Genomic DNA, 16,808 nt, shown 5'->3' on the forward strand with positions numbered 1-16,808 from the left:
ACTTTCCACATTTTGTGGGTGCACTAAGACACCACTGGACAAGACGTAGTTGATAGTGTAGAGAACTACTGTTTAGTAACTGCCTTCTGTTGCTAAAATGTGTGGAGCACAGTAGTGTAGTTGTTAGCATCCTGGCCTCTGACGCCAAAGGCTGGGTTCGAACCGGCACTTAATCCACATTGCCCTCAGTCCACCTTGCTGTTTACAATGGGTACCTGAGAGGCGGATATATGGATCGGTTGTGCTTAATGCTTAGCAGCAGCTTTGAAAGAACAACTCTGTAACGCCAGAGAGCAACATTGTGTTGGATTCCTGGTGCAAAAAATTAGCATTATTATTACTAATATTATGATGATTATTATTGTTATGAAAGTATTAGATTCATTCGCTTTCATTAGGAATTACTCGCCCTGTTACCTGTTAAGCAAACCTTACTGTTGACTTCACCTTTTTTCCTAGTTTCTTGTCCGTTAAAAGACTGAAACTACTTTAACTTGTTTTTATTTCATGTTTTGGAGACAATTCAAGGAGACAGAAAACTATTGCAATAGTATTGCAATAGTTGGTAGCAGTAGTATCTTTTAATAGACTGTCGTTATTGCAATAGTTGTTTCCACCTCAGTACTCTTCCCAAATGATAACAAAATGCTTTCATATTAAACAATTCCCCTACACTTGAGGTAAAAACATTCACAGCACTTCCAGAAACTATCATGTTTATTGCAACACCTGACCTGATACAAGGTAACATCACATAGGTTCACATTCATGGCAGCCATAACAACTACTTCAACAAATAAATAGTAAGAGAACTATTTTAGAAATCTTTCACTGAGAATAATACAACTCAAAACAAGTTAAAGAAACCCCAAACTGGAAGGCAGCATGTGGCAATCCCCAACCAACTAGGACAGTGAGTGAGTGAGTTTAGTTTTACACTGCTTTTCGCAATATTCCAACAATATCATGGTGGGCGACACCAGAAACGGGCCTCACACATTGTACCCATGTCGGGAATCAAACCATGGTCTACAGCATGAAGAGCAAACACATTCACCACTAGGCTACCCAACTGCCCATCAGGTATCTATAACCTTTTCTGAGTAGTATAGTCAATTTGAACATACTCTCTCCAAGTCACCAATTAAACAAACTGATAAGAAAAAAACTGGTGAAGCTAATATTTGCTGAGAACGCTTCATGGAAGATTGAAATAAAGCGAGAAGCCATCTCCTGAACAGCTGACTTCATCTTCTTGAATACCTCATTCAAACATGTCTAAAATAACCGCCATGAGCTTTTGGTGAAACATGGCAACTGCACCATCTAATCTAATTCACATCTATCTGTGAGCTGACTTTTTTTTCAGGTAATTTTTAAAATGAAATTCAAGTTAGTAGATGGAGAAAAAGAATTAACAGTAAACCAAAAATACTCTCACACTGATAGTGTTTAACTACCATATAAACAAATGTTTTTTTGTGATATGCTTGCATTTGACAGAAAAACACATTTTCAGATTCTAATTTATGGCTGTCTAGAATCCTTTAACAAAACAGCCTTGCCTAATATTGAAGTAGAAGTGCTCTACAACGGTTTACAAACCCAGGGTATGACATTTTGATGTGGGCATGGACTCTATGAGGTAATAACAGTGTTTGAAATAAGCCAAAAAAACCCCAGTCAGACATCAGGGCTGGGTAACTTCAAAATGTTACCAGCCGAATTGGATGTAAGCAGACCAGAAATCAAGATATTGTGAATTTACTCAGATATAAGGAACATCTGCAGCCAGACCACCCGGTTGGCTAGCTGCAATTTAGACTGTCTAAGGCAGCTATCTCCTTTGTAAAAATTGTATTCCACTGTGGGAGCAGTATGACAATACAGGAGCAAATGTAAAATTTCACAGGTGACAGAGCTTTTTCAAATTTCTTAAAACACCACCAACATCAGCTGACCTGCTTAAACTAGAAAAATACAAAATACAGTGGCATGCTTGCATGCATCAACAACCATTCCGGAGTCATTCTTGTGAAACATACAAAATAATTTTACTCATTATTTTGGAAACAAAATTTACTTATCCAACAAGCTCAATGATGTTCCTTGATTGCATTAATACAGACTGTGAGTTTCAGAGATCGGAACTTTCCTACCAGAACCATCATCTCTTTACTGACAACGATAACAGTAAACAGCTCTTACGTTGACAGACACGACATGAATACTTCGCAGACATCCACTCAAGTGACTAGGTATGGCAAGGCACGCACTGGCAGAAACACATACACATTCCTAATATGATACTTCTAGCTACAGCTTCCGTGTACAAATCAAACACATCATGATATGTGTTGCTGCAGACAGCATTTGAAATATACAGCTGACTTATACATGGCTGCATATGTCCAATCTAGAAATGGACAGTCGGTTGGGATCAAACAGGTGCCATGGTGTATATCTTTGACATATACTGTTCAAAATATGTTAAGGACACCTTGATTTTGCTCACTTCTGCAATATGAAAGTAATCTTTAACTTTCTTGAGTAGCACTGATGCCATTGGTGAGGTATGTATATATAGGCTGGTGTCATATACTTGTATTGTTCATACATGACGTGTGTATACAAATAAATATGTAGTGTCTAAGGCAGTGACTAGAAGAGGATGTCACACATTCAAAAACAAAATGTCTCCTATGTAAACAAACATTCTTAAAATGGTGATCAGGTGCATCAACAGAACCCAAACACATACATGCAAACATTCTAAAAAAACTGTTCCATGTGCACAGATTTGATTTTGCTACATAATCTTCACCAAGTCCATGAATACCATAGTACCTTCATCAATGTTTGGATCTTTGAGTCGTTTGGGACTGGCCTGTAATAGAACTTTATTTTGATCAAAAGTACCTGTAAAAATCAATGTTGTTGATTCAAACCCAAGGGCCAAGGTGAGTTTTTAAAACTTTCACCTGAGACTCGGCGCTTAATGAAGGAAATGCAGAACATGTGATGAACAAGTTTCAAATGTTTCAAACTCAGTGAAAAACGATACATAAACACACTTCGTTCTGGACCATAGCCAGAGAACACACTCCTCGTTAAATACAAACTCCATGTGACTAGATCATAATGAGAGTACACATCCCTCTGCAACAAGAACACCCATGTGACTAGATCATTATGAGAGTACACATCCCTCTGAAACAAGTACACCCACCATGTGACTAGATCATTATGAGAGTACACATCCCTCTGAAACAAGTACACCCACCATGTGACTAGATCATTATGAGAGTACACCACCCTCTGCAACAAGTACACCCTCTATATGACTAGATCATGTCTACAGTACACCAACCAGATGACTATAGTAGACCCTCTACGAGTACATCCACCATATTATGACCAGATCATGTCTAGAGTACCCACCCTCCACAAGCACACCAACCAGGCGACTAGATCATGTGACTAGGTCATGTGACTAGAGTGCACACCAGGTAACAGGTCCATACAGATGGGCATATAAGAGTGGCAATATCATGACTGATCTACAACATACATCAGTTCATAAAGTTGTAAATATGTGTGTATATAGAAATTCTTCAATACATATATAAGTAAATAATGATATCTTCGATAATGAGGTGGCGGGATATGCAGGATATCTAATGACATACATTGGCATATGATATGTACAATAATGATACACCAGGTCCACTTAACACATTGACTGCCTATAACAAGTATACTCATAGTGCAAAATTCTGCCACAATTGATAATGCGAGCATACTCTGGTGGCTGTCAACATGGTAATATTACCGGTTAAACTGATATTCTGTCTACACTGAATCATTAGACTATCAGGCATCTGTGCACAATAATTTTTCTGGAAAGAAAAGGAACACTTTCAAAAATGACACATACCTACAGATACGTATACAGCAAAGCAATCCTTCTTAGGGATGTATGAGCCAAACACAGATGCCTGTCCTAGATCTAAATCTCATCATCTCTAACTTTGCAGTCAGTAACACCTGAGTTGTCTCTCTTTCATTCTTTCCAAAACATTCAGATAGCTATTTACATATCTGTATAATAGCAAAGGTAAATGTATATACATGGCAGGAAGTATGAGGACAGGATCGGTTCATGGCATCAATAGTTAGTGTGATTCCCAGGTATTGTGTGATCAGTCCTGTACAAACTGGACTCGATGTTGTGTACTACTGACGCATCCGTAAAATGGTAGTGGCAGCAACATTGCAGTAATACAATGTATATATACACCTAGACTTTGTAGAACTATCACTGACAGGTTTCAGATCTTAGCACTGTCTAGGTGAGCAACTGTCCATTCAACCAAACACTGTTTCAAATTATGACGACCTCATTCTTCAATCTCCCATAACAAAAACATATTTTGACTGACAACATTTTTCATACTTTCCTCTTTTATTGGGACAATCTTGTCCAAAGTAGCAAGCTACAAAAAATATTATGTTTGGCATGTTGCATCCCCTCCTCTTCATAACCTATCACAGGCCAAAACAAACCATTACATTAATTACAGCAGACACTCAGTTTGCTCTGATGTTGAGAGGGTTTGGAGGTCACAAAGTTCTCACCAATCTATACGCCTCAAAATATCGAAAGAACATCCGCAATTAAAGGCGTATGTTTTACAACACCCACCAGCTACACCAATTATAGTCAACTTGGGCCTTCAGTAAGTTCCAATATCTCCTCAAATGACATTAACACCTACCTGCATGCAAATTGTCAGTAGCCTGAGAAGTGGAATAAGGTACTTGGTGAGCTGCCTTCAAAACAGGTCCTATAGCTGTACATCATGGTCGGTCAAACTGAAGTAGTACTAACCAAGAAACAGTACTGAGAACCATTTCTTTATGCCCTGTGAGGCCAAGTTACTCTTAACCTTACTACATACAAAATGACTCGCTCAAAACATCAAGACAACCCTATACACAGATGTCTTCTGCTAGCAGTGGGAGTCTCAAAGTAGAATGATGCATTACCAATATAAAATGGTAACCAATATACAAAGACGTCACCATCCACAAAGGCAATGTTACCATCCATGAGGGAATGTCCTGATAGGTGACATCTCCAAACAAAAGGCCAATCAAAGATGTACAATCAGGAATTATAGCATCATGACAAATGTCTACACTACTGAAGTAACATCCATTCACAACCAGTAAAATAAAAAACTGAGAGAGTGTCAGTCTCCAGATTTGCTCTATACAGAAAACAGTGCTGGATGGATGAAGGAAGTGTGAGGCAGGATATAGTGAGAAGCTTTCAACAACATAAAACCATCTTTTCATCTCAAAATGTCATAAAAATCACTCTTCCCATCTGCCCTTTTGAATTTTGATGTCAACTGATTACATACTACTCAAAAGAAATGAAAGAACACCTGACTCTTCACTACAGTTGTCATGCCGGAGTAACCGTAGTAACATAAAAGTTTTGGGTGAACTCTAACTTCTTTTGAGCAACATAGAATGCTTGAAAACAAGGAGAACTAATCATGAAATAATATGAGAATGGTCCCCACATAACATGTTATGAAAAAACAATGAGTGGAATAGTGCCATATCAATAGCATATTACAGACTGAGCTCAAATACTTCGGCCAGGCCCATTTGATGTTCTTGGTCAATACGCCAACAATCTGGTGGCAAAACGTTGATTTTGAAAATCAGGCTTGATGTATTACTTTTTCTAAGGATATTTTGAAATTGAAACATTTACAAAATACACACAAAAGAGAATATACATATTTTCAAAGTGCAGATTCGCGTGTAAAAATGAAATGGCCCAGCCTTGGTGAGGTAATAGTATAAAGTGTAATCTCTGGACACCTGATTAACAAAATATATAACATACATAACATAACGGTGCTGTACATGAAACAGTTACAACATAGGGAGTATAGTAACCATGGTAACAGTTTCAATATCCAACACTGATAAGTGTCCTGCAGAAACAACAATGGAACATAAAACTGCATTTCAAACTATTAAACCAACAAGTTAAATATATCTCCTGGCATGGGTTTTGTGAAAAGAAATAATGTATCTGGTTCAAAAATATTGAAGCTACCATATTCCGAGGCAAGGAGGATAACTTGTTATGAAAGTACAACCTTGGAGAACTAGTCTGGAATCATGAGGATACATTCTGGCTGGACAAGGCAGTATCTGAAGAGACCATTCAGAATCTCACACCGAAACTAACATCCAGTTCCAACACAACATGACAACTGCCAAGCAGATTTGGGCAGACTACAGGATCTGCAACGCATGTGAACTACAAAATGGGCATTGGTACATTTTTTATCTTTTTTTTTCTCTCTAATTTCCTGTTTTCTTTGTTAATCAAGTTCATGATGTATTCTGCAAATTTGGTTGGTTGGTTTTTCAATGCCGAACTCAGGAATAACCCAACAGTAGGTAAAAAATTGAGTCTGCACCAGAATATCCAGTGATCTATAGCATGAACATCAATCTACGCAACTGGGATACAATGACATATGTCAACCAAGTCAGCAAGCCTAATCACCCAATCCCACTAGTTGCCTCTTACGACAAACCTGGGTTACTGAAGATCAGTTCTAAACTAGATCTCCAAAAGATCACTGTGAAGTAAGCCGTGTTTGACTATAAAATGGTGTCTATTATCTATGAAATTGTCATGACTTGTCTCCTCCATTTATTCAAAATGCAAGTCACATGAAAGGTCAAATTCTATTGGTGGATGAGAAAAGGAACATAACAGTCAGTGGTTCCACTATCAGGAAATGCTTAAATTCATGCTTTGTGTGCCAGTGTTGGATACAGAATCTTCACTGTCAGTTAACTTCCTCACCTCGGGATAATGCCTGGGATTCAACAATGTAAAATATCATGGCTTTCTGACTTGATGACACAAGTGAGAACACATACAGAGAACCCGTTCAGCAAATCAAATGTAAAGAGTATACTGTTTACTGACTGAACGCAAACAGCAACAAACACTTCTACGGCCAATCCATACAGTTTTCATACTGTGAAGGTTTTCAATACAACATATACGAGAATAAATGTTTTCTTTTAAATGAAAAACTTCATAAGATCAGCTATAATTTTAATACATACTAAAACAAGGATCGGATGATTTTTTCATATGCCTATTGTTAATCTGTCATGGCATGAGAAGAAAACTGTAGTGAGATGAAATAACTGTGAATTTTATTACATATCTTCCAATGAATTTCAATATATCTCAGTGGATAATAGTGTATAGTGGATAAACAGTTTGATCATAATACTTGATGAAAAGTTTATGTACCTCAGCTCGTATGATCAAAGATTTGATTGGTCAGTTTGATGACAATAACTGATAAAATGTATCTGAACAATGGTTGATATGGTAAATACATGATGAAAGCATCTGTACCTTTGTTGATATGTTCAAAGCCAGTTGACTGGTCAACAGTATAACCTGTGTTAAACAGTAGTGATTTGGGGAATATCACTATGAACAATAAAAGGTAATATTTACCACTCTGCTTAATCTCACAAGCACATCAATGGTGTTGATAATGTACGTAGGATCATGATAGGTGCAGATCAGTGGATCCTGGTACACCTAAGGGTCATAAATCTAGAAAGCAAATTGTAACGGCTGAAACTGCTTGGACATCTAAGTCCTACAACAATGCATAACACAAAATAACTTTGGATACATTGAAAAACACTTTCTTCTGTAACAAGAACAAAAACAAAAACAAACACCTACATAAAAAAATTTTCCTAATAAATTTGAACCATGTAAGCACTAGCTCTCAATGACATTACTATATGCAATATTGCATACTGCCATGACAACGCCTATTGTCATGTTTTTGTTTTCTTTCCAACTTCCAAACAATAAATACAAACACACAAAAAAACAGTTCCTTTTCAGATAGGAACATCACATTTTGAGTACTTTAGAAATGTGGACTCCTTCCTGAATTTATTTGTCTTTTTCATTTTTCTCTCTTCTTTTTCCAAAGGCCAGCCTGTTGTTTCAGGTACATTACAGAATTTACTTTGTCTGTAAATTTAAACACATACCACAGAACAGTGTATCTCAGACTGATACTCTGTGTGCCAGCATATAGGTGTTCTGTCAAGAGAGGATCGTGGCATCAAATATGTACAGAACATCTTCAAAAATAACAGTCATTCTGCACAAGACTCATACTATCACGTATAGTTCGGCAAATAGAGAGTGTCAGTATTCTTTTGCATTCATCATGAGGGATCTCCCCAGTATCACAAAACAGATTCCCTTGGGGTAGAGCAGGTGAAGACCTCTCGCTGTACCATCACATCACTAGCAGACGGCTCCATGTCATGTGTCTCAGTCACATGATCAGGGTAGGCCTTGTCTGGCTCCTTCAGTCTTTGTCGGTGATCAAAGTCTAACTTGTCTATAGAACTCATAGAACTCATGATGTCCTGGACCTGAAACAGAAGGTTCATCATAACATCTGCACATCTGTCACAGAACAACTCAACAGTCATGACAATGTGTCCTTGAGGTAGGGACTTACTTTAAGAGTCTGGGACAAAAATGAAAGAATACATAACCTGAAGTATAAAATTTATTAACAATTGTTCATTCTCTAATGTTTCAAGGCCCTGACCATACAAGCTGTCAGTTACACTGAAGAAGTCTTCTTGCCGCCAACAGACTAGTACATTTCACTATCTCATTTGAGCGCAAAGCCTGCTTGCAGACAGGCAGTCAGTATCCATGCTGTGATTTTCCATTTGTTTTGTTTAATAAGAAAAACAACATAAGAGACAAAAACTCCTGAAACACTGTAGTTGACTTGATTGATAATTATTTGAAATACATAAGTGTTCATGTGGGATGTTCTGTAAATGAAACATCCATTGTAGCTCAAAAAAGAAAAATGTTTAAAAAACATTAGGTAGATATCGTATGTATATCATTATACAAGTTTTGATTATCTTAGTGCTAAGATTGCTTATTGGAACAGGACCCAGATCAGTCTCAGTCCTAGTGATGGGACCAAATGACCCGAATGTTACAATTGGTTCTTGACAAGTAATGTAATTAACAGCATGCTAAAATCGAGTCACAAGGCTCTGTAGCTCACCTGAATTATCAAAACATAATTTTAGTAGGAAGAATGTTTAAAATGAGTGAGTGAGTGAGAATCATTTTTCACTGCTTTTAGCAATATTCCAGCAATATCATGGCACGGGACACCAGAAAAGGGCTTCATGAATCCTACTCATGTAGGCAATAGAACCCAGGTGTCACAGGGCAGTGCTTTAACGACTTGCCCCCAGAATCCTTAGTGAGTGAGTTTAGCTTTACGCTGCACTCTGCAATATTCCAGCTATATGGCGGCGGTCTGTAAATAATCGAGTCTGGACCAGACAATCCAGTGATCAACAACATAAGCCTTGACCTGCGCAAAAATAGGACTGGATGTCTGATAGCATATTTCTGAGAAACCACAGGAACTTGAGGATCCGTCATGAAAACTTACAGCTCCAACACTTTAACCACTAGGCAACACCACCTAGGAATGTTTAAACCCTGTCAAGATAAAGAAGATAAATAATGAGCAACTGCAGGTAAAACTGGATTGGATGTCTAAGAGCAGATTGTTCAGGAACTAGAGAAACCTTCAAGCAATCTTATAGCTCCACAGGTATGGCTGATTCAAGAGACAAGTGAGGAGAGATATGTGACAAGTTGTATCTTACTGTTAACTCTGTGCGGGGTTCTGTAAGGCCTCTGTGGCGGAGGAGGAACCACACACCCGTGAAGAAGAGCAGACCCAAGATCTTCAGCCCAGCACCTATACCTACACATAACAAACACCATAGAAAGTAGTATGGCACGACACTGACCAACACGTAGCACTCTGATCAGTTTCTTCAAATGTCAAGTTGTTATTATGCAGAGGCAAGTACTTTAGTGTAAGCCTTCTTTGAAGTTTATGTGTAAAGCAACTCACCAACATATTTGTATCTGAACTGCACAATGTCATACAGGAGACACTGGCCATAGTCCCGACATTTCTGTTTCCATAACAGACACGCAGTGTCGATGGCATTACCGAACATGATCGGGGCAGGTATATAAGCTGAAATAACACAACATAATTAACATTGCTGACTTTGCACATACGAATTAATTATGAATTTTATTTTTCATTAGCTGGCAAACAAAATATTACTTTAAAAAAACTGCTTGGACTAAAATCAATTAAATAACATTCAATTTCCGAAACTCATACTTTGTTTTTTTCCAGCTAAATGATGTGAATAATGTGGACACTGAATGATACACAGCCTTGTCTGGTGACATGAGCACTGATCCATGTGGATGACAGACATGAACCACATGTGTGCCTGACCACCTTATCCAGTTATCCATCAAATGTTACTTGTCCTTCTTGACGAGAGTATTGCTATCTCATTTGCCCATCCATATACAAGAACAGCTATTGTTAATAAACCAGTATCATGACAACATCTTAATCAATTGGCTGAGAACTCTTTTTTTTGCAAGTAGATTATGTACCTGGAGTTTTTTTACGGTGTGTGCAGTATGTTGCAAGGAAAATATAATCACTGAGTTTGAAAGATATGGATAAAAAATACCCACCAGTACGAACTGAGTCAAAGTTGTTGCAAGGGAAAGTGAAAAATAAAAAATCCTGAAAAGCCCTGTCAGCAAACAGGACCAGCTGACTTGTTCTTCAAGATAGGCCTAACTTTGAATGGTTTTCCAAACACACTGGGTCAAAATTTAATTTCCCACTCAAAAATGTTCATCCTTTTTCATCTGTCAGTAAATTCAACCCCCAAGTTTACAGAACACCAAATTGCAATGTAATGTGTGTAAATCAGTTCAATTTTAACACTCATGACACACAGCTTCTGCCAAGCTACTACAATCTAGGATATCCAACAACATCAAGGCTCACCCGTACAAAGAGCACTACAATGATCATGATTGTAACTCCCATTTACTGACATAGGCTAAAGATAGTCGTAGCACTAGGATTGCTTTGTGCTAGTGGGCCCTGAACACTTACTTAGATGCTTTCTGTCAGAGTTAACATTATACACTACAGTCCTACGTGATGTCTGAGCTCTCAGTGCACTACCTAGTCACAGCGACAACTGCTGATCTTAATACTTACCAAACAGTCTCATGATGACAAACTGCATTCCTAGGGCAAACGCTCTCTCTTCTTCTCCAACAGACCTTCACAAACACAGCAACATGGAACAAAGTTAGTTTTAATCAAGTAAACACTGTTACTGGGCTGATAATGAAAACTAAATCACCATGAAAACATTGGTGTTTGACATGTCAATTCTTGACTTCACTAATGCATTGCAGTACATTGGGTACATACAAATCTAAAGCATCACAGTGACCAAGTATTCTGAATTCAGATTTTTCACTGACATCTTTTTCAATATTTTGCAAAGTAGATCTCATCTACAAAAGTGAGCAATTGAGTCCAGCACTATCATAGCGGGGGAGACCAGAAATGGGTCTCACACATTGTACCAATGTGAGAGTTCGAACCTGGGTCTACAGTGTGACGAGTGAACCACTAGGTTACTAGACCACCCCTCATCTGCAAAAGAAAACTTGATAACATAATAGCAGAGACTACATTTTAAAGTCAAATCAATAAGTTTAATGACCTTGACGTAACCAGTGAGTGATAATAACCTTAATGTCACCATAAGCAATGGCATCTGTGTCCCGGACACACAGAACGTCATGACAACCAGAAGAATGAGGAACGGCAGGATCTTCTCACACGTGTTCTTGCAAGGGCCACTGGTTGCCAGGGGCGACATGATGACCTCGTGGTCAAACTGTGCATGGTCTTGGTCCATGATGCAAGAACACCCGCTGTAGTTCTGGAAATCACAAAATGACAATGTTTCTTCCTCCATTTCAGAAGTAAAGTTGATGGAAAATGATGACACTTCTTATGGATAACAACTTCTTTTATTCTGTGTAAGGCGACATTTCAACATAGATTCTTATGTCTTGGGCCATTACTTGCCTGACAACAACACTAGAATCTATGTCAAAACATCGCCTTTCATAGAATAAAAGAAGTTGTATATCCATAAATATAGTATTCATTCTTCTTTATGTTTCCCTAAATCAATAAAACAAATATTGTTAATGCATTCAATAAAAGATATATTAAATTACAATGATAAAGTAACTAAGTACCTGTACTCAACTGGTACTAGTGACATTTCATCACTTACAAACATTCTCTCATACTGGTTGTCTTGGTTGTAGAAGCGGTTAGAGCCAGTGCATCCTGCATGGCACGGGGAGAAGTAGGTGATACCGTTGATGCCGCAGATCGGTTCCAGGTGGTTCGGGGAGCAGTCACAGTTCTGGTTACAAGACGATGTCAGGTTCGCCTCGAAGATCTTGTGTCCAGTGCTATTTAGAAAAGACAATATTTAACAAACATACTATTTAGTAAACAATCAGGGCTTTATGGGACGTACAAATGTGAACAATGGACAATGCAGAAAATGCAAAATATCATGTGTGGAGAGATGCACAAAGATACCAAGTGTGGTTATGTCAGTGTTATTTCACCCATCAGTCAGGACCTCTGTCAACATGACCACTGATTCAGTCCAGACTCTGACGTAATATCTGAACTTTCAGGACTCCACGCTACTTCAACCCTTCACAGGACCATCGTACTACCAGCGTACTTCAATATATTGAAGGGCCCTGGATCCCCACTTTTGTGAGTCGAGGTTAAACATGAACAATAGTGCTATCAACAGAGCTGTAGCATCCCCTGGTGCCCTGTCAAGAATGACACAAATAACACTCTGCATGCCAACAGTTCAATATTTCAATAACCATGAAAGGGTACAGGGTTCTACTTCAATGTTTTAAACCAGTGCACATTGATCATTCATATGTATTAAATCTGCTGGACTATGATTTTGTTGATGACTATTTGAACATGAAGACAAATAGTATTCTGCTGCACATTTTTCACATCTGAAAGATCACATCACAATTGCAGACACTGGATTTCAACAAATTATTTACATGTAGGGTGGCAATATAATTCACATGAAAGCTCTGAAAAGCAAATAATTTTAGAAAGTGAATTGTAAGAGTCGGTAATATCCACTGACATGGCACTACCATGTCACAAACTGTGGCACCATATCTACTGCGTAACAATAGTTAAAGTTCCAATTTGTAGTACCTTAATATAAGCAATAGTGGGAAGTAATTCCTTCAAAATATTAGAAAGTCTGTGTTCCTTTTCTCTCAGGATGTATATCTCAATGATGCTTACAGGACAAGTGCCTATGTAACTTTATTGTGTCCTGTTGAAGCGTTTCAGTGACATAAAGGTACATAAAGTAAACATTTAAAAAGTTGGTCTTTTCAACCTACTGAAATCTTGTTAATCCAACTCTGTTTATCTGACAATTGGCTTCATCCAACTCTTTTGTTGGTAACAAACTGAATAAACATAAGAGTCTCATTAATTTAGTCCGACATCCTTGTTAATCCCACAATCTGTTGTGCAACAGACGATGTCAGATTAATCAGGCTTGGCTGTACTAGGTGAGTGAGTGAGTGAGTGAGTGAGTGAGTGAGCGAGCGAGCGAGTGAGCGAGCAAGCGAGCAACAATGTCACGGCCAGGGATGGTATGATGAGCAAATGCCTTAACCACTAGTCTGACCCAACGCCTCTGAAAATACAAGGCTCATTCACTGATTTGGTGTCTGTTGATCATTCTGTCAAGGTTAAGTGGAGATACAACTAAGCATTTTCATTCTTGAAATTTCAAATTTTAAATTAAAACCTACAAACCTCACCTTATCACATTCAATTGAAATTTGCATGAAGAGCCTAAGGCACCTACCTGTTAAAGTAAGGAAAAGTAGCTCCTGCTATCTTGCGATTGTCACAGCCGAGGAAGAAGAAGAATGTGAAGCCACAGAGAGCTAGACCATTCAGCACCAAGGTCAACTGGATGGCACCTGCAAGGGAAAGAAACACTGTATATCTGCTGTAGGTCATTGAAGTCAGGTGTATAATACTGTAGGTCATTCGATTCAGTCATACATCACTGCATATCATACAGGTCAGTTGTACAAGACTGTAGGTCATTCAGGTCAGTTGTACACCACTGTAGGTCATACAGGTCAAACACTAATGTTTTCATAATGTAATTCAGTAAACCTATTAATGTCTGTTATGCCACAAACATAGCTTCATTGTCATAACATGGTATTACATATCTGGACTCATTCCTAGATAATTGCACAATTGAGAATTTATCTTGTTGCATTTTTTTTCATTATACCTGGACTTGTTTTCATCCAAAATGACTCAATAACCACATACAAATGAAATTGATCAATTTTTTTATTCATATTTTCTAATATTATAAAGTCTGCTAATAATAATTCATAGTCACAGAGCTTCTTCAAAATCAATACTGTTAAGGGTGGTTGTAAAATGTGCTGTGCAATACTGACCAAATCATTGAGAGTTATGAATATTACAACAACCTGGCAATCAATATCAAGCAAATATAGACATGTTGATTTTTAGAAAATGAAGAAAATTGGATACATGTATTTGCAGGGTAAATTGAATATTGGAGTTCTATGTCATGAATAAGGTCATAACTGCTCCTGCTCTGAGATACTGCTTTTGCATCAATTTCAACACTGAAACCATGCTACATTTAGCCATTGCAGCTGGAAGTGTATTACGACAAAGTGTTGTACACTGACTGTATTGTAAAATATTGTTACACATAATGCTTTTATTGATATATATTGATATACATAATGACTAATATGTTGTTGTGAAGTGTTTATGTGATATATTGATACAAAATATATCATAGTTTACATGTAAAAGCTTGCATCAAAAGATATAACCTTGCATTCAATGTATAGCAGCTGTTATAAAGTATTTATACACCATCAAATCAACATTTACAATACATGCTTGTGAAGTCCTATACTTCTGCCAACTGGACCTGAAGACAGTTCTATTTATACTTAACAAATGGAAGCAATAATAAGCAGTGAAGGGTAACTCCTACTGTGAATACACCTGAATAATCAGTCTGTACCAGGCTAATGACTACTCTGGCTGGTAAAAATAGGCGTTTGAGTGTGGAGGAAAGAAGACTTCAGTACGAGGTCAACGGTCTAAGAGGCTGATGATACAAAACTGCTCTCAGACACATATCTTTCTGCAATGGGGTCAAGGTCGCAACAGACTTATTAAAGATCAAATATACTCTAGGAGGGAGTACAAATACATAAATCATTTATTGACATCATTATAAATGTATCATTTCAACCTTTAATTGCCTTAAATCAACCTTTTAGACAGTAATGCACAATTCTGTCCCGTGAACAAACTTTCAACCAATCATAGGGGTTGTTGTAGTATTCATGTATATTTCTGGGGGTAGATTATCTTGTTCATGGGTTTGTCTAAGCCTGCAATTTTTTGAAAAATCAAAGCTTTATGTTTGCACAATCTAGTATCATTTAGTTTTTTCACCTGCTTTGCTTTTTTTTTTTCAATACAACTTATTTTTATGGAAGACTCTCTCAAAATTGCTTGTCAAAATGGTTATTAATTGTTCTTTTTAAAGCCAAGTCAAACAAAATCTTTTTGGTCATGATTCAAAAACATATCTAACTAAGAGTAGGAAGTAGTTTTATCTTCATGAAAACAAACCATAATCTAACTGATTCTCAAAATGTATTCAGACCGTGATGGCACAATTTTAAAAACTGGTGTCCTATCATGAACATCCCGCCTGTCTGGGAATAAATACTATTTAGGAATGTTTTCACCAAGTTTCAAAATCTAAACTATAATCTACTGGTAGAAAATATGTATCTGATTGAAAGACAATAGGATTTTGCATGATATTACTTATAACATAACAATTTCACTCTTGGAAGAGAGGTGGGTGTCAATTTAATACTATTTACAGTGTTACTGTCACTTCGACCACAACCTCCATCACTTCTGAGGAAGATATCGTTAAGTTACAAGTTGTATCATGCAAAATCATTTTGGTCATCAATCATTTACTATAACTAGTAAGTACTTTTGATTTTTCAGCTCAATGGAAACAAATCTAAACAGCATCATAATTCCTGGAAGCGAGGTAGGTGTTGAACCACCCAATTTAATATGTACAGGCTTCCACAATTGTCGCTTTGCACTCACAAACAACTTCTTCAGTACAGGGTGATCTCATGGAAATATGTGCATGGTGACACCATCACCCAATACCACGGAGCAAGTGACAGCAACCTACCGATTCGGCATGTCTTTGTTGTCGTCGAGAAATCAGCAAATTGATAAGCTTGTTACACATTTTCTGTACAACTAACTGAAAATCCATCCTCACATGACGTCACTGTAGTGTTCTGGTGACAGAGTTATGTAACCTATCTGTTACAAGCAAATCTGATGATGTCAACACCCAACCATAAGTCAACTCTAATGAAGGTAACTGGACAACGCTACCAGAGCGTTGTGTCATTGACAATTCAGGAAGTACTTACAAGCAAATCTGATAATGTCTCGACACCCAACCATAAGTCAACTCTCATGAAGGTCATCTGTGATTCAGGAAGAGGTAACAAGTAAATTTAACCAAGAGTCATCAGA

At 37.6% G+C, this 16,808-nt stretch overlaps 1 protein-coding gene across 2 annotated transcripts in view; it reads right to left on the bottom strand.

The window, feature by feature from the left end:
* Nucleotides 1–6,371: 6,371 nt before the first annotated feature.
* The window catches only part of LOC137277524 (solute carrier organic anion transporter family member 5A1-like), a 76,327-nt gene continuing 65,890 nt past the window's right edge, over nt 6,372–16,808 (bottom strand). For both annotated transcript variants that reach the window (XM_067809295.1, XM_067809296.1), the window contains exons 6-12: nt 14,014–14,131; nt 12,364–12,547; nt 11,807–12,000; nt 11,262–11,326; nt 10,068–10,196; nt 9,814–9,914; nt 6,372–8,532 (exon numbers count right to left, since the gene is read on the bottom strand). In XM_067809295.1, coding sequence (XP_067665396.1) covers nt 8,341–8,532; nt 9,814–9,914; nt 10,068–10,196; nt 11,262–11,326; nt 11,807–12,000; nt 12,364–12,547; nt 14,014–14,131 — 983 coding nt within the window. In that variant the 3' untranslated portion in view covers nt 6,372–8,340. The remainder of the gene's footprint in view (nt 8,533–9,813; nt 9,915–10,067; nt 10,197–11,261; nt 11,327–11,806; nt 12,001–12,363; nt 12,548–14,013; nt 14,132–16,808) is intronic.

Source organism: Haliotis asinina, chromosome 3 (genome assembly GCF_037392515.1).
Source record: "Haliotis asinina isolate JCU_RB_2024 chromosome 3, JCU_Hal_asi_v2, whole genome shotgun sequence".
Lineage (NCBI taxonomy): Eukaryota > Metazoa > Mollusca > Gastropoda > Lepetellida > Haliotidae > Haliotis > Haliotis asinina.